Genomic DNA, 17,275 nt, shown 5'->3' with positions numbered 1-17,275 from the left:
CGATTCTACCATCCTCAAAATGCCTATCAAGGATAAGTACGTGACAACGTACGAGGGTCCCAGCTATCCAGCACCAACTTCGGGACGAAACTCCTCCTACTTGACGTATCTGTGCCGTCTACCGACGAATAATTCGTCAAGATCCCATACACCGTAACGAGTACGACAGAGAGGGAGCGCGAGTAACCAACAAAACACTAAGGGACAGTAGGATACTATCCTCTGCATCGAGGGTGACTCACGAGCAGTTTTGGGGGTATCGGACGCTTTCTGGTAGCTGAACGGTTGGTCTTACTCGACACTGTCTAACATCGTGCTATCAACCCTTGTTTAACGGGTTCTAAGCGGTGGCGCCCATGTCGATGATAAGATCTTGTGGCCAGTCCCGCTCTCTGGAGTCTGGCGTGCAGAGGATCCTATCTAAGGATAAGGATAACGGTATGCGTATAGACCTTGATGTTATTATCCGTTCATCGCGCGCGAAGACGTTCTATTATCTCCCTGATTACACTCCTCTTCGTCATACGTTGGCTTGACGGAGAATGTTAGGACGGTGGCTCCTGGTGCCTGCAGTGCCTCTACTGCCAGGAGGCGACTGCCTCGAAGTATAGCGTGGGTCCGCAGCAAGGGAGACAGACTACTCTCTACGGTATAACGTAGTGCTAGTCTTTTGTTGTGTAGGAAGTCGGGCATCAGTGCTTGGCATACATGTAAGTTCTTGCTTCAAGACTTGATGCACTCACAATCGTTAAGGGTATCATACTCAAGGCACAGATCCCGACGTTGAACAATTGGTACGAACATAGTTGACCGCTCTACCAAATGCCCTAGTATTTAGTAGTGCGGTATAGTACAATCATGCGCTTTGTTTGACAGATAGAGCAGACTTGCTTTAGATACCAACCCCGTTAAATGCAACCAAAGCTACACCAGCACCTGGCAAAATGCCAACGCTGATCCATTATCTAGACAACCTCTAATGAAGTCTAGCCGTCATTATATACATGCCCACGTAAAACGTGTAAACTACCAACCCATCCCAGCTCCCACCGCCACCACCACTACCACCACCACCTCCACCAACCTCAACCCACCAATGCAACCACACTTCCCTAACCATTACCCCTTCCAAAACAGCCTCCAGCCTCCAGCCTCCAAATTAAGTCGACGGCCCCGCCCCATTCTCATCGCCGTCCACATGCTCATGGCCCGTCCCCAGAGCCGAATGCCTCTTACTCTTGTCCTCCTCTTCCTGCATGCCCTGGGCGGCGCGGCGATCCATCATCTGGTCCGTGGTGACCTGGTGCTCCGGCGGCGGCGGCACCCACTTGCTGCTCTTCCACGGCGGCACGCGCATGACGTACATCATGTCCATCTCCTCGAGGGTCTTGCCCTTGCCCTCCAGCACGCAGAAGTACACCACGCCCACGGCCACGAAGAGACAGCCGGCGAAGACGTACCCGTAGGCAAAGTCGATGTCGCCGGTGATGAAGGGCGTGAAGAATCCGATGAGGAAGTTCCAGAGCCAGTTGCTGGCGGTGGACATGGCCATGGCCCGCGAGCGGTAGCGGCTGTTCATGGTTAGTTCAGTTTACTCCTGGCATGTGTATGGGTTGGGTGTATAGGGTGGGGTGCGGACCTTGGGTAGAGTTCGGCGCAGATAGCCCATACCATTGGACCTAGAGCGGTTAGTTTGGAAGGAGTCGACAAACAATCTGTACGTGACGTGACTTGAGACTTACCCCATGTCATGGCGAAACCTGGACGAAAGCATTAGCACAGTCCTCCTAGTCGACCGGGGATGACAACTCACCAGTAATGAACAGACAGGCAAACACCACCATGGCCTTTCCGGCGCCGGGAGTCGCGGGGGGGTTCTCCACATCCAGCGAGAAATGGCCGACAGAGGCAAACACCATAAAGCAGACGAACATCCAAATGCCGCCGGTAATCAGCGACTTGCGGCGTCCAAAGTGCTCGATGACGTACAGCCCGCCGAAGGTGGTGCCGAAGTTGACGCCGCCCAGGATCATCTGCGTGACGTAGGTGTTGCTGATGCCGGCGCCGTTGAACACGACGGTGCCGTAGTAGAAGAAGTAGTTGGCGCCGGTGAGCTGCTGCAGTGCCTGCAGGGTGACGCCCAGGAAGATGCGGTACGGCATGCGCGGGCCCTGGAACATCTCGATCCAGCCGTGCCAGCCGCCCTTGCCCTGGCTCTCGGCCTCCAGCTGCTCCTTGATCTCGGCCAGCTCGTCGACGATCACCCGGTGGTTCTCGGGCACGCCGTACAGCTTCGTCATGGTCCTCTTGGCCTGGTCGATGCGGCCGTGCCGGAAGTCGTACCGCGGGCTCTCCGGGAAGAAGATGATGCCGATGCCGAGGATGAGGCCCCAGAGGAAGGTGATGCCCAGCGGGATGCGCCACGACGCCGAGCTGTCCATGTCCTCTGTGCCAAAGTTGATGCAGTACGCCACGAAGATGCCCAGCGTCACGAACAGCTGGTAGGAGCTGTGAGTGTCGTTAGTGTACTGGGGGTGTTTGTTTTCGGGGGCTTAAGGAAACGCACCACACCATGGCACCGCGGACTTGTCGCGGAGCACTCTCGCCTTGGTACATGGGGACGAGGAGCGAGCAGGCGCCCACGCCGAACCCGGTCACGAACCGGCCCATCATCACCTGGTACCACTTCGGGGCGGGCGAGGAGATCTGGATGATGAGGCCGACGTGGAGGATGACGCACCAGAAGGCGATGGACCATTTGCGGCCGATGCGGTCGGCCAAGGGCCCGGCGATCAGCGCGCCGATGAGCGTGCCAATGGACAGCTGAAGGTCTGTCAGTCATGAACAACAACAAGGACAATGGCCGAGATAGATAGATAGATGTCGACACGCACCATGGCGACGATCAGACCGGAGCGCACGTTACTAAAGGCCCAGGTGCCGTCCGGCTGCAGCTGGCCGAAGCGGTGCTTGAAGTTCTCCATCTCCAGGAATCCGGAGATCTGACCGGTGTCATAACCGAAGATGATACCTCCGATGGAGACGAAGGCGCCGAGGAAGAAAGACCGCAGGGTCAAGAACGGCACAGGGCTGTCGATTGTGCCGGCGACCTTCTCGGCGTCTTCATCCCTGCTAAACCGGTAGTGGCCTCCGGTGTCGAATTTATTGCGCGGTATGAAGGAGGGCCACTTCATGGTGCAGGTGGATCGTTAGAGACGTGGTTCGATAGACAGTAGAAAGGGATTGTATTGGGGGGGGAAGGTTGCAGTTTACACGGCCGTTCAGGCCGGACAGGGAACCTTTTATACTCGGTCTACTCGTCTAGTTAAGTGATGCAATGCGGAGATTGCCACCGGGTCCGACTTGGACTTGAGACCGTCATGGATATAGTTCGGCAGTGGACGTTTCGGCGACGGACGGCGCGCGGGGACAGCGCAACCACCGCAGCGCAAGTTGAGGCCGTCGAAGCCATTGAAGCCGATGCAGCGATACGATTCCTCGCTCGCGCATTCTATCCCAGCCCTGTACATGTTGCAGGGGACGAAACGGAGGTTGGTGATGTTGCTGGTGTCGCGGTGACAGTCGTGACGTCAACCGACATGGAAATTTTCCATCGACAAACTAACTCGCCATGGAACGAACGGCCGGTTTGACAGGTTGTCTGCTGCATTAGTCGCAATTCCCCATCCAATCGAACCGAACAACAGTGATCTGTAATAATTGCTGTATTGACCGGGGACGTATATACCCATTTTCAACCCCCACCCCTAAACGCCGCAGGCTGACCAGACCGCGTAGAAATCACACTCTATCAACATGATGATGATGAAACACCTGGATGAGCCGCTCCCCCACCCCGGGCTCGATCTCCGTGCCGTCGCGGGCGATCTTCACCTCTCGATTGGCGTTCCACGGATTGCGCAGCCCTCTCGTCCGATGGAAGGGCACCCGCTCCGTCGAGCACCACTGCACCCGGAACGGCGCCCCGATGGACTGAAATCCCGATTCCGCCGGCTCGTCGTCGTTGTCGCCGTCGTCGTCGGCCTCGCCCGAGCCATTCTGCACCACCACCAGGTCCTCCTGCTCCTCCCGCTCCCCGTCCTCATCCTCATCCTCTTCCTCGGACGTGTCCGCCTCCCAGAAGATGGTCCCGCGCGCTGGATCGTCGATGATGCGCCCGTTCGGCGCCGTCGCCGACGCCGGCGTCGCCGTCACGCTCAGCTGGTGGTCTCGCTCGGGGGGCGCCGGGGCCGATGCCGGCGTGGGCTCCGGGCGGAACGCCGCAGCGTCCTCGGCGGGGATGGGCGACATCATTCGTGCGTAGCCGTAGTACTCGCCGGACTTGTTGGCCGAGAAGACAAGGTAGACGTTGTCGGAGGTCTGCCGTCGCGTTAGTCCAGTGTGATGCGGGGTGGATGATGTAGAAGGCGAGGAGAGAAAGGACGAAGACGGCCTACCTCGTAGGCGTGGTTGAGCACGGACTCATTGTGCGACTGCGTCGCCCAGATCCCGGTCCGGCGGCTCCGCTCGATGTCCTCCTCCGTCAGGCTCTTGACGATAAAGTACCGATTGGGCCGCGGGGTGCCGTGGCCTGCGCCGTTCACGCCGTCCGGGGTGGTGCCCTCCCCGCCGTCGACGCCGTCGCTGTCGGTGGTGGGGGCTGAGGCTGGGGCTGGGGATGGGGCAGCCGCCGTCCCGGGACGGCGCAGACGACAGACGAGGCGGGCGCCGTGGAAGCGGGAGTCGTGGAAGCGGTCTAGGGCGGCGCGGCAGGCGGGTTCGGATTTGTAGTTGATGAAGGCGCAGTTGCTCTTGGAGATGAGGAAGACACTTTCGAGGTCTTTGCTGGCGTCGCGGGCGAAGTGGTCTTTCAGGTCGACGATGCGGGTGCCCGAGGGGAGGTTTCCCACCCAGAGGGCGTGGCCGGACTGTTTCGGTTTCCGGGGAGGGACTCGAGCTGGAGAGGTCAGTCAGGATGGAGTGGGATCCGGCTTGGGTGCAAGGTACCTTTGGGGGGGGATGGGGCTGGCGCGGCGCTTGCGTTGCGCATCGGGGTCGAGCCGTCTACGATGGTCTTGGAGACATCGTAGTCGTCTGGATCGGGCGGCGGAGCGGGTGGTTTGGAAGGGTGTCTAGTTGGACGGGAGCCCGAGGAGCCGGACGAGGGCGAGGGAGTGTACTGAGGTTGCTGCGGTTGCTGGGGTTGCTGGGGGTAGTAAGTGGGCGAATAGCTCTGGCTCACCAGTGGCGGCGTTTGGTGGAATTGCGAATGGTAGGGGGGTGGATAGTAGGGATATACATTTGGATAAGAGGGAGGGTACGAGACGGGATAGGGGAGATAGGGGTCGTAGTAGACGGGGGGCATGTAGGGATACATGCGGGCTGCATGGTTGTGAGTCAAGAGACTAGAACGTGTATCAATGTCTGAGGTAGACTGACGCTGACGGCGAGGCCCCGGGGCATCGTGGGCATTGGGTGGATCTGAAGAAGCATTATTTTCTATGGGACTCATAGTCACGAGAGTCGAGTCTCGAGGCTGTTAGTGCCGGCCGGACTAACCTTGGCTGGACCTACCTGGACATCCGTGAAGGTAGAGTAGGGAGGGAGAAGAGAGGGAGCGTAGCGGTAGGGAGTGGATGAAGCTATATTATACTACACCGAGTGGGCAGATCACACTGTCCTGGATGCGCCCAGATCCGCCACGATGGAGCGTGAAGAGAGACGGATGGAGTATTGAGATCGATGGCTGAAGGGGGGAAGTGTGATTGGTGGAGCGGATATAGAACAATTCGAATGTCCCAGGAATCAAGGATACGTCGGATAAGAGAGGAGAAATATAGTATAAGCACGTACGGGGAAACCCGTCCAGCTCATCGAATACAAGATCGAAAAAGAATAGAAGAGAAACCCCCGAGACCAGAGAAGAGAAGAGGAAGAGGGAAAGACAAGAAGGAGAGAGAGAAGAGAAGAGCAGAGAACAATTACCCTTCCTGGAAACGATCCCGGCCAATCAATCCCGCCAGCCAATCACACCCACCGCGTATACTAGAACCTTCGCTACTCAACAGGCCCCATTCCATCCGTCATTTCTTCAACTCCATCACTCCATAGCACCAGAACGCCATCACTCCATTCGACTCTCCACTCCAGACCCCAGTCTCTTTCCCTCCCTCCCGTCTATTGGCAAGGATCTTTTATCCGCCCGCGATCTGCCAATTTGCCACCGTGGATCCTGAAGGTGAAGGATGACAGTCAACCAGAGCTCCCTGCACCCTGACGTCATCCGTCGCCGGCCCTCGCTCCCGCTGACGTAGGTGTACAGACCCAGAAATCTCCATCGCCAACCCGGTGATCGTGATCCTCATCCTCGTCCAAGTGGAGTCCCAGGGACCCTGTTACGTGTTCCCCGGGGGATGGTCCCCATTCCCGCTTACGTCGGTGTGTCGGTCTCAGACAGACCGACCTACATGCAGAGGTGCACATGCCCATGGACGGACCCTCATCTCAGATCTCGATGTACCTATAAACAATCACAGTCACAATCACAATCTACAGTCGCTCCCGCTATACCTACTGCAGTGTCATCATCTCATTACCCATTACCCCATTATCGATCCATCCCCAATGAGGCCACCTTGCCTGCAAACCGCGCCCCCGCACTCCCCCGTTTGTGCAGCTTCTCCCGCTCCCGGCTATCCAGCGAGCTCGGTCCGGATGGCGGTTGCTCGCTGCTGCTCCCGCCGCCCCGAATGCTCGGCAGCGAGCTCAGCGTGTCCGCCGTCTTCCCCGTGCCGGTCGTCGTCGTCCCGGTCCCGGACCCCGTCCCACCGCCAAACGCGGACACCCGCGTCGTCCGCTGGCTCAGGTACAGCTGCGCCGCCGGCGACAGGGGAATCGGGGGCGCCTGCGACGGGATCTCCGCCCCGTTCTGCACCAGGAGCTCCGCGATCGGGAACGGAATCGCCTTGACGGACGTGCTGCTGCGCGCGGACCCCGCGAGGCTGGACGTCGGCGACGCCGGGTCGGCCGCCGCCAGGGCGAGGAACACCGCGTGCGTGTGCCGGGACCGGTCCGTGAGGTTGACATTGGCCCGCAGCGCGATCCCGTACAGGACCCCCTGGATGTCGTTCTTCTTGATCGACGCCAGGAGCGTCTCGTCCGGCGTCGCAAAGTGCGACAGCGGCGAGGGGAGCCCCGGCACGTACGCCCGCTCGCTGTACTTGGCCGTGATGAACTTGAGGCGCTGCTCGCGCGTCGACGTCGGCGCCGGCTTCTGCGACCCGTCCAGGGTCGCCTCCCACACCATGTTACTCACCCGGTTGCCCACCTGCAGGAGGATCTCCACGATGTCGTTCGAGAACGAGTTCACGTCCAGCGTCAGCGACCGGATCTTCGAGATGTGCGTCCCCAGCGATCGGTGGATGCCGCTACACTCGATGCAGAGCACGATCCCCAGGTTGATCGACACCCACTCCACCTTGGACGCCGACCCGCAGTCCGCACACCAGTTGTTGCCTTGGTCCGCGTCGCGCACCGTCTGCAGCAGCTTGGATGGGTTCTCCTCGAAGCTGTGGCTGTCGCCGCGGACGTAGCTCGGCCGCGCCCCGACCGTCGTGCGTCGCGTGACGCTGTTGCTCGTGCTGGTGGCCGGCTGGGACGACTGGCTCCCGGAGGAGTTCTTCCCTGTGAGCACCGACCCGATGTCGCGACCCAGCGATGATCCGTCGTGGCTGGATGACACTGGCGGGGGCCCCTGCATGCCGCGGCCCTCGACCGCGCTCTGCAAGGCGTTGTTGATCGCGCGGATCCAGTTGCCCATGTCCTCCTCGGACGTGGCTTGGTAGATGCGCTTGTACTGCGGCGTGATCACCTCAAAGCAGAAGCGTCGTTCGGCGTTCCGTGCTTCGCGCACCGACGCCATCCGTAAATCGATCGGATCCATGTGCAGATCCAGCTTCTGTTTCCAATTGCTGTACTCGGTGAGCTTACCCTGGTCGAGGACGATCCAGAACCTGTTCAGTCAGTAGCCGTCTCATCTCCCGCGATGCGGATGACTTACTTGTGCCACGCCTGCTTGTTGATCCCTTTCGGATCAATGTGCGACCCCGGCCGCGAAAGCGCCCAGAGAAGGCCTTCTTTCCGTTGTTGTCCACTAGAGCCCGCGGACGACGGCGGAACCGACGTCGGGGCCGTGTTCATACCAGCTGAACTCCCCTGCATGGACATCGAAGACGTATTGCTGGTCACACTCCGCAGCTGCGACCCGGTACTATCCGCGCGACCCAACTCCGAGTCGGATTTTTGCCCCCCGTTGGCGCTCCCCGAAACGGTGGAGACGCCCGACGAGACGAACGAGTCAGGCTCGAGGTAGATGTTGGTGCCTTTCTCCAGCGCACGCCGCTTCTCCTCCCGTTCCGTCCGCTGGAACTGGAACTCCTTGTCGACCTGGTCGACTTCGTGGATGAGGGCGTCCAGCTGCGGGATCATGCCGTCCACCCTTTTGGCCGTCGCCAGAAAGCTCTTGGCCTGCGTGTCGGCATACTTGGTCAGATGCGAGAGAACCTCCTGCTCCTTGCGGCCCCCATGTAGATCCTGCATGAAGGAAGAGTAGTCGAAGCGCTTCAGCTCAAAGTTGCGGCGCTTCGCCTGGTACTTCGAGTCACTCTCGACGCGCTTCTTCTCCTTCATCGAGTCCTGGCGTTGTCCGAGGTAGCGGCCCACGTAGGCGTAGTAGTCGCGGCTTTCCTCCTCGAACTCCTTCTTCTTCGCCTCGGCCTGCTTGATATCGTTATTGTAGAGCTTGATCAGCGGCTCGATGACCAGCCGCTGCAGCTGGATCGTATTCAGCCGTTCGTAGCTCAGGATCTGCCGCGCCGTCTTCTCAAAGTAGTGATCCAGCGCCGGCTGGATGGCGTTCGCGTTGGTCGTCGACGCCTCGTTCAGCGCCGACAGGAACGCATCCACCGCGTCATTGCACACCTGCTGCGCCTGCTGCGCCGCCTCCGCCTTCTTCAGCACCTTCTTGATCTTGGCCCGCATGTTCCCAGTCTTCTGCTCAAGGGCCTTCATCGTCGCCCGGAACAACGGCCCGTCCCCGACCGCACTCATATCCTCGCCCGGCCGCGAATGCTGCAAATCCACCTTCACCGGCGGGGGCGGCGGGGGCGGCGGGGGCGCACCCTCGCCAGCCTCAGGTGGCGTACCAGGCGGAAAATTGCCGGGCTCGGCATCGCTAGAATGCGACAGCACCGACTGCGACGAGGGCATGCGGTTGCGCGGCGGGACGCTGATGTCCAGGTTGGGCGACAAGGCCTGCGGGCTGGCCAGCGAGCGGGCACCGTTGTGCACCCAGAAGGAGAAATGCGCGAGCGTGTTCAGCCGGTTCGTGCGCTGGTCGTACTCCAGGAAGCTGCAGCTGTTCCGCCAGCCGCCGCCGCGGTCTTCCGTCGCCCGGGGCGGCTTCCACTTCCACGACCAGTCGAACTGCGCCGACGGGCTGCCGCCGGTCGTGTGATCCCCCATGAAGTACACATTCGGGTTGTCCTGCAGGTTGGGGTTGGCGTGGAACTCGCGCGTGATGAGGTTGTCCAGCTCGCGCGAGTTGGGCGCATATGCGAACGTCAACCCCGTCAGCAGCGTGTCGGCGACTTCGGGCAGCGAGGTCGCCACCCCGTTGACGGTCGAGCCGGCGATGTTGTTTCCCGTCTGCGTTTGCCGTAGGATGAAGCTGAATTTGAAGTAGAGCTCGTCGTCGTTGGAGAGGCGCAGGAGGAAGGACGGCAGGCCGGCGGAGGGGGCCGCATCGGGATCCTGCGTAGCTAGTCAGTTTGGTGCATGAGCACTCCCTCCGGGTGTTGGGCGTTACCTGGATGTACTCTATCGGGGCGTCATCCCCGGGATCGCGCTTGGCCGTGTATCGGGTGGCGGGGAAGGCATTCGGGACGAGGTTCAACAGGACGCGGTTCTTCGAGTTGGTGATGGTCACGGAAGCGACCGTAACTGTGTCTTCTGTTAGTTTGGTCGTTTCTCACGTCGTCGGGGTCATAAGACGACGAGATGAAGGATGAGGGGCGGGATCATACACCGGTTTTGATCCTTGAAATATGGACTCCCTGAGTCTTCCAGACGGCTTCCCACGTTCCCCATTGTGATCGACGACGGAGTAAATCACCGGACAGGAGAGATTGTCGACAGGATTCACCGGAGCGAGACGAGGATGCTCATTAGCGGTATGCGCGCCCACGGTCGGAGGAGTGGACGGGTTGCACGTCGACGTGGTCGCAAACGTTCCGGAGCAAGTGAGCCGTCATCCAGGCTGGAATCAAGTCATGGGTGCTTCGCAGCGGGAATATATGGGCGTGACTGGTGAAAAAGGCCAGAAACTAGAAGGATGCGAGGGTAGAAGTGAGGCTGGTAGGTGGATTGCGGTCGGGGAGAGGGGCTCTATCGCGGAGCGAGCGGGTGGTGTTTATCGTGGGACGGAATGCAGAGAGAGAGGGAGAGGAGGAATGCAGCAGAGGTGCGAAAGCGTGAGAAGAGATCAGTGGGAAGAAGAAGAGGAAGAGGAAGAGGAAGAAGAGGCAGAGAAAGAGAGAAAGGAGAATGACTGAGATGGAGAAATCACGAGGGGAAGTGATGGCTTACATAGACGGTCATTGTTGTGCCTGAGGATTCCCGCGCTAGTCGCTTCGGGGTTTACCATCCACACGATCCAGGGAGTATACAGTAAACGCCTTGAAGTACCTAGTATTATTTATCTGCTAATGTCCATGTGACTGGTTCTGGTCATTCTTTGTCTATTTATATCCGTCTGACAGCCTCTTCGCATCAGACGACACTGCGGCTACAAGGGGATGAAGAAGATCAGTCTGTCCTATTCCAACGAACAGAGTCATAAACACCAGGTAGACAGTGGCGTCCGCATACCCGGAAGAATAAATACACAAGAATCAAAGGTCGGGTATCCTCCATGCTATTAATATCTGCGGGTTGTTGTCCATGAGCCAAAGGAGGGTCGAAAATACGCCTCCCGCATTAAAGACCAACAACAATAAACGTCTCGTCTCATCCATCCCTCTCTTCCCCTGGCTTTGCAGGGGTCTCCGCCGAACGAGACCGAGAGGGCTCGGGATTCTGGTCCTCGGCTTGGGCCCACTTCATGACCTGCCCCTTCACATCCCGCATCTCATGCACTTTCTGCGCAAGCTCGCCGCGCTTCTTCAGCGAGACGCCGGTGCGTTCGTCGAGCTTCTCCTCGTCCGAGCTGGACAGCGACAGCGACGAGCTGCTGCCGGTCTGCTGGAGGAAGGTCATCTGGAACCCTTGCTTCTTCTTGAACTCGCGCTGTTCGTCCTTCATCGCCCCCATGCGCTCCGCGTCCTTGACGCAGTCCAGCGTGGTGATGTGAAGGCCCGGCAGGTTGGCCGACAGGAATCCTTTCAGCAGAGACAAGCAGTCGCCGTTGGGCCGGTACGTCCCGCTGTCATTGTCGATGAACAGCTCGTAATCCGCCGGGTCGTTCGATGCCTCCGTCTCCTCGGTTGGCTCCTCGACCGGAATCTCCGTCGGTGAGTGGTGCGAATCGGAATGGTGACGGTGCTTGCGCCGACGGACGAAGAACTCGCCGGAAAAGGCGATGTAGATGGACACGTTACTGTGCATCGTATGCTTGCTCAGCAGATCAATCCCGAACTCCTTCCCCGTCTCCGTGAACCGGAACTGCGCATCCAGGGTCAGCACGTAGGTGAAGATGCGCCCACCCTGGGCGTGGTGGACGAATTCGAGGAACTTCTGCGTCAAGGCCGTGGACGGCGCGTCGAATTGCCCATGGAGCGTCGACCGGTCGAAGTTGTAAATCCGGCGGTGCTGATGGTGGAGGGCGCGGTTGAGGATGCGTCCTCGAAGGCTGTGCGAGGTGAACATGCCCGCCACGAAGGGGCGAAATTCCACGTAGCGATGGTACAGCTGCGCGGGCACCGGGCCCCGGAGCTGGATCTGGATGGCTTGAAAACTAGATACAAACACGCCAACGGTAAGCATTTTTCCTCCAGGTTCCATGGAATGGAGAGACACACTTATAACGGCTGGTCTGCTGGTTCCCGCTCCCACTCTGCACCTCGTCCTTGGTGCCCGTCAACCGTCCGATCAGTGGGGAGAAGTGTTTGAACCAGTAGTTCGGGCCCACGGTGTACATCTGCGCCCCCTCCGTGCCCGGGGTTCTCCCCAGACACTCGGCGCTGATCATGAGGTGGGAGCCGACATCAAGCCGGCCGGAGGCCAGCGCCGCGATGTTCCCGAACAGATACACGCGCTTACTGCCGGTGCGCTTCTTCACCTTGAAGGTGCGCTCCTTCAGCCCCGGCCAGTTCTCATCGAGGCCATTCACCTCGACGGAGGCATTGCCGAGACGGTCGTCGTGATCGGCCGCATCCTCGTCGTAGATGCAACACTTGAGCTGGAACCCGGACGCGGGCACATTGGCGACGATCCACTCGCTGCCCCAGACCGGATCGCGGTTCTTGCGCACCGTCGGGGTGCGAAAGGTCAGCGGGGGGTCCTCCTTGTGGCGCTGCGGGAGGTCGACCATCAACTGCGCCACGACATACGGGTCGGAGGAGAAACTGGCGAAATCGGCGCAGGGGAGATTGATGCCGCGGTGGAAGGTGAACTTGATGGTGTAGCCTGCGGGGGCGGAGGGAAACGGCGTACTGTCAAAGCCACCGGCGGGTTGATGGTGATGGGCGGTTTCGTCCCCTGTGATGGCGGCCTTCATGGCGACGGCCCGGTCGTGTAAATGCTCGGTTTTGTCAACGATCCTCGGCGCATACTTGTCCGTCACATGCGCCGGGCGCCCTTGAGGGTGTGGCTCCTCCATGACGGGCAGTGGCTGACCAGACGATAGATGGTGAAGGAGCAAAGGTAGAGGAGATTTGAGAAAGGATTGGAATTTGAGGGTATCGCTGTTGCCTACCACATTTCAGGGATCAGCGGGGGGGAGGGGGAGGATGAAGTGGAGTCTCCTGCAGCGGATGCCCGGCACGACTGCCGGTAAGGGTTCAAAGGGATTGGTAACGATGATATAAGGATGGTGAGGGGGGAGTCATGGTAGGTGAAGAGGTGAAGAGGAGATGAAGTGATGAAGTGATGAAGGAAGTAGGAAGAAGTATAGAGGGAGAGGATGATGGAGGAACAGGAAAGAGGAAGGACCTTCATCCCTGAGCCGGAGGGGCAACGACTAAGCAAGCCAAGCTTTGACGATCGCCACAGTCGACCGGGTGTTCTTCAGGAAGGGTCTCTGGATCCGATTTCTCTGCCGATTCCTATGGACTCTATAGACTCTCCATGACGATATTGATCTAGTAAGTAGTACCTTCGGTCATGTCTGTGTCTATCTCCAAGGATCTGTCTCTCTCAGATGTAGATCATATCGATCATTGTTTACCCGGAATGCGTGACAGCCATGTGCCCCATCCATCCGTGCGTAGGGCTGAAACAGACGAACATGCAGCTGTTCTCGTCCAGTTGGTAGACAAATTTCTTTCACACAGTCGCTCGTCAGTATTTACTCTCGATCAAGTCTCGTATATTCTGTATGCGGTATCTAATAGAGAGTGTATCATCGCAAGCCATAACGCCAACCGGGAAATTGGAAAGTCTCGCCGTGAACTGTGACAAACAAGAAAAACCAAGCACCGGGATCCTTGAATCGATATCACGCCCCCCGGAACAAGAACTGCATATCTTCCGGGGTCAGCTTCTCCAGTGCTTCGCCCTGGTCCTTGTTAATCGTGCCGTTGATCAGGTTCGCCTTCTTCTCTTGCAACAGCACAATTCGAGACTCCACCGAATCCTCAATGCACAGTCGAGTGATCACACACGGGCGTCGCTGGCCGATCCGGTGACACCGATCCGCACTCTGCCACTCGGCCGCCGGATTCCACCACGGGTCGACGATGAATACCCGCGACGCCTCCGTCAGGTTCAGGGCGACCCCGCCCGCCTTGAGCGAGACCAGGAACACCTCAACATCCACGTTCTTCATGAAATAGTCGATCGAATTCTGGCGTTGCGCCGGCGTCATCGTTCCGTCCAGCATCACCGTGTTGAACCCCGCGCGGCGAAGACGCCATTCGACCAGCTGGAGCATCGAGGTGAACTGCGAGAACACGATCGATTTGTGCGTCTGCTTCTTGCTGCGCAGCCGGTACAGCTCGTACACCAGCATCTCGATCTTCGTCGACGACGTCCAGTCTTCCATCCGGATGCGGTTGATGATCGAGTTCTTCTTGACGTGCTCCTCTTCCTGCTCAATATCCGGCTGCTCAAAATCGATGGAAAGCGGGATATGGCACCGCGGGCAGTCGACCACCGAGTCCTCGTCGAACGACCGGATATAGTCCTTCGCGCACTGCCGGCAGAACTCGTGATGACACCGAGACCTGATTGCCTCCTCCGCCGGCTCGTCGCAGATATTGCATACCAGGATGTTCTGTCCGATCTCGCCGTGTTTCTTCAAAATCAGGTCGGGATGGTTCGACACTTGGCGCATCTGCATGATAAGGCCAAAGATGTTGGCATAGTTGTTGAGCATGACACCCCGGCTCACGTAGGTATCAAACTTCCGGCTGGAATTCGTCATGATGCTTCGAGAAAAGTCACGTTCGATATCTCCGAAGAACTCGTTATGAAGAATCACCCTAGATCATCAGCATCGAAAGCGATAACCCAGTGCTATCAGCACTCACCGCTTGGGAGGGAGCTCCATCGAAGCTGTGTGGTCTCGCTTGACACGTCGGAGCATGATTCGGTCGGTGATAAGACGCAACTTGGCCAAGGCATCCTTTCTCCCGTCGAGATTGTCTCGCTCGGTAACTGCACGGGTTAGGGAGGGTACGCTCATATAAATTTTCCAAACTTACTCGGATTCAAAATCTCTTGGTTGAACACCGAAACATGGCTAAATCCACTGCGGCGGGCATCAGTGAAGAACACGAGCAAAAACGACATGTACCGTACCTGTGTTTACACGAGGTGCATCTTTTTTCCGCATCCTGCGACCAGTGGAGTTGCTGACACTTGCATTGTTTGCAGAAGTAGCAAGCAAAGGGCCGAACTTCGAGGAAACGCAGAAGAGAAAAGAATTCACCGATTCGGTTCTGCACCGGAGTCCCGGACAAGCACCACTTGTACGTCGCCTTGAGCGCAAAACACGCCCGTGCAACACTCGTAGTCCGTTGCTGCAAACGTCAGCACAGGAAGTAGTCAGATTTCCAGACGACATACCTTGATACTGTGCGCCTCGTCGAGGATCAGTCGATGATAGTCAATGGCATGGATGACGCCTGGAGCATATGAGCATTCTACCGTGTTCGCCGCGGTCAGTTCACTCACTGTCTTCCTTGACAATTCCGTCACTGCGATTCCAGCCTTTCCACTCCTTTCGATGGATCGACTCGAGTCCAGAGTCTGTCGACGATTAGACATAAATCAAATTACCCGCCCGGAAGACATACAAGATATCATGATCACATCATATGCCTGGAGGTCTTTCTTCTTAAGCCCCTTGACTTTGCTGTTCGAATTATGATACACCAGCACCTTGAGCTGACCATTTGTGTAGTCCTAGAAGGGTTAGCTGAAGAGCCACAGCCCGTCCAGGGGGTACTGACCGCAATCTCAGATTGCCACTGCATCAGAGCAACAGGAGGCACAACCACCAGGGACGGTTTGCCAGCCGGATAGTCAGACATGAGTAATGACACAGCCTGGATGGTTTTTCCCATGCCCATCTCGTCCCCCAGCAGACCACCCTTATACTGGGTTTGTTCCTGACGCATCATCCAGTTGAGACCTTCAAGCTGGAAGGATTTGAGGGTTCTCGATATTCCAGTGGGCTGCTCGGCGGGCACGGGCGTGATAGGAGGAGAGTTCCGCAACTCATCCCACATAGTCACGATGAGCGGATGCTGCTTTTCGAGCTTCTTACGTTCCTTGAATGCCTGTCGCATGTTAATATCGCTTCCTATCCACAGGGTCACACAACTCACGCGATAGCTCATCCAAGACTGGGTTTCAGGTCGAGAATGGAATTCAAATCGAGACGGCACCGTCCGGTTTCGAGCCTGGTTTCTCTGGGGTCTCGAGCGCGAGGTAGCCGCAGATCTAGCTGCAGGTCTCGGGGGCCTCTGAGCCATCAGGGGAATCTCAGCCTCCGAGTCAGAGGATCCCTCCGAAGTCGTGAGATACAGATTCGCATCGTCCGACCCATCATCCAGGAAGGAGTCACCGTCTTCACTATTCGGGATCACGGTCTTTTTGGTGGATGGACGGGAACGTCTCGTCGACTGCTGTGGCTGCCACGGCTCCGATTCATCCACATCCATGTCACCATCCGAGTCCAATGGTGAAAGACTACTCTCTTCTGCGGAGTCTGCGATTTCGGACTTGATGGATCCGAGTCTCTGTCGCTTGGGAAAAGAAGCTTGGTATTCCTGCGCTTGGAGGGACAAAGCCAACGCCTCATCCGCATTATCAGGACTGGAATCCGCGACGGCTGTAAAACCCCGCTTGGTTCCGCTTCCCATGTTGAGGGACATGGTGCTGGAACGCAATTCTCGGGCCCGAGCCGAAGCGCTCACTCTCTTCCTTGACCTGCCAGTATCAGATGCGACCGGCGTGACAGCGACGCTGGTATCAGGCGTATTATATTCGTTGGTACCATCACGAGAGGTGTCACCGGCGGCGGACGAAGTCGTGACAGAAGGCGATGGGCTGTGGACTGGGATGGCGACTTCGAGGGACGCCCGTTTGATCCTGGATCCAGGTCCAACAGACTTTGGGGGATCCATCGTCTTTGTCGACGCAGTAGTGGGTGTGTCAGGGTTACCGGGGTTGGAGTTGAACGAGGACTGTCGAGTCAGTCGCGCAGAGGTTCGTCGTTGCATTGGAGGGGGGGCATCTAGAATCGCAACATTCCGTCAGTGAATGCACAGGAAACGAGAGATCCCCTTTTGGTTCTTGCCATAGACGGCAAATATCAGGAGGTTGAAGTGAATATGCATGTCAAGATATTACCTGCGAGTGACGACGCCCCCGATTTCGCAGCGGACGGCCTTCTCCCCATTCCGGGTCCAGGAGAGTGAAAAAAAACACGACAATCTTGTCAAGTAATGAGACTAGAGTAAAGGGCAATCGAATTATCAGCAGGTCACTCTGCAGGAACGGCGGCAGACGCAGCCAGCTGCAGTGGCAACAGGGTGAGCTCCGTGTCTGGATT

General features: G+C 58.0%; 5 protein-coding genes across 5 annotated transcripts; all 5 read right to left on the bottom strand.

Annotated features, from left to right (window-relative positions):
• Nucleotides 1-1,159: 1,159 nt before the first annotated feature.
• On the bottom strand, nucleotides 1,160-3,734 carry BDV59DRAFT_209060 (sugar porter family MFS transporter; the record flags this gene model as incomplete). The annotated part of the gene is made up of 6 exons (XM_073695319.1): nucleotides 2,895-3,734; nucleotides 2,567-2,823; nucleotides 1,814-2,508; nucleotides 1,743-1,760; nucleotides 1,640-1,679; nucleotides 1,160-1,571 (listed from the first exon to the last, which is right to left on the bottom strand). Exons 1-6 carry the CDS (start codon nucleotides 3,192-3,194, stop codon nucleotides 1,160-1,162), a joined length of 1,722 nt encoding a protein of 573 aa, XP_073546163.1. The 5' UTR covers nucleotides 3,195-3,734.
• On the bottom strand, nucleotides 3,728-5,646 carry BDV59DRAFT_69279 (putative YT521-B-like splicing factor). Its single transcript, XM_073696918.1, has 5 exons — nucleotides 5,560-5,646; nucleotides 5,440-5,481; nucleotides 5,008-5,206; nucleotides 4,458-4,957; nucleotides 3,728-4,380 (listed from the first exon to the last, which is right to left on the bottom strand). Exons 2-5 carry the CDS (start codon nucleotides 5,470-5,472, stop codon nucleotides 3,802-3,804), a joined length of 1,311 nt encoding a protein of 436 aa, XP_073546162.1. The 5' UTR covers nucleotides 5,473-5,481; nucleotides 5,560-5,646; the 3' UTR covers nucleotides 3,728-3,801.
• Nucleotides 5,647-6,486: 840 nt separating this feature from the next.
• Nucleotides 6,487-10,237, bottom strand: BDV59DRAFT_69376 (putative ARF GTPase activator (Csx2)). Its single transcript, XM_073696919.1, has 4 exons — nucleotides 10,083-10,237; nucleotides 9,866-9,999; nucleotides 8,060-9,810; nucleotides 6,487-8,012 (listed from the first exon to the last, which is right to left on the bottom strand). The coding sequence occupies exons 1-4, from the start codon at nucleotides 10,144-10,146 to the stop codon at nucleotides 6,608-6,610; spliced, it is 3,354 nt and encodes a 1,117-aa protein (XP_073546161.1). The 5' UTR covers nucleotides 10,147-10,237; the 3' UTR covers nucleotides 6,487-6,607.
• Nucleotides 10,238-11,064: 827 nt separating this feature from the next.
• BDV59DRAFT_203575 (C2 domain protein) lies at nucleotides 11,065-12,874 on the bottom strand (the record flags this gene model as incomplete). Its single annotated transcript, XM_073694289.1, has 2 exons — nucleotides 11,065-12,010; nucleotides 12,075-12,874. 2 exons carry the CDS (start codon nucleotides 12,872-12,874, stop codon nucleotides 11,065-11,067), a joined length of 1,746 nt encoding a protein of 581 aa, XP_073546160.1.
• Nucleotides 12,875-13,691: 817 nt separating this feature from the next.
• Nucleotides 13,692-17,267, bottom strand: BDV59DRAFT_69186 (DNA repair protein RAD16). The gene is made up of 10 exons (XM_073696916.1): nucleotides 17,074-17,267; nucleotides 16,047-16,957; nucleotides 15,669-15,998; nucleotides 15,513-15,621; nucleotides 15,391-15,465; nucleotides 15,283-15,341; nucleotides 15,016-15,236; nucleotides 14,919-14,965; nucleotides 14,745-14,871; nucleotides 13,692-14,696 (listed from the first exon to the last, which is right to left on the bottom strand). Exons 1-10 carry the CDS (start codon nucleotides 17,120-17,122, stop codon nucleotides 13,712-13,714), a joined length of 2,913 nt encoding a protein of 970 aa, XP_073546159.1. The 5' UTR covers nucleotides 17,123-17,267; the 3' UTR covers nucleotides 13,692-13,711.
• Nucleotides 17,268-17,275: the final 8 nt, after the last annotated feature.

This window comes from Aspergillus ambiguus (assembly GCF_047715705.1).
Source record: "Aspergillus ambiguus strain CBS 117.58 unplaced genomic scaffold BDV59scaffold_25, whole genome shotgun sequence".
NCBI lineage: Eukaryota > Fungi > Ascomycota > Eurotiomycetes > Eurotiales > Aspergillaceae > Aspergillus > Aspergillus ambiguus.
This window is presented reverse-complemented; position numbering and strand designations above follow the sequence as displayed.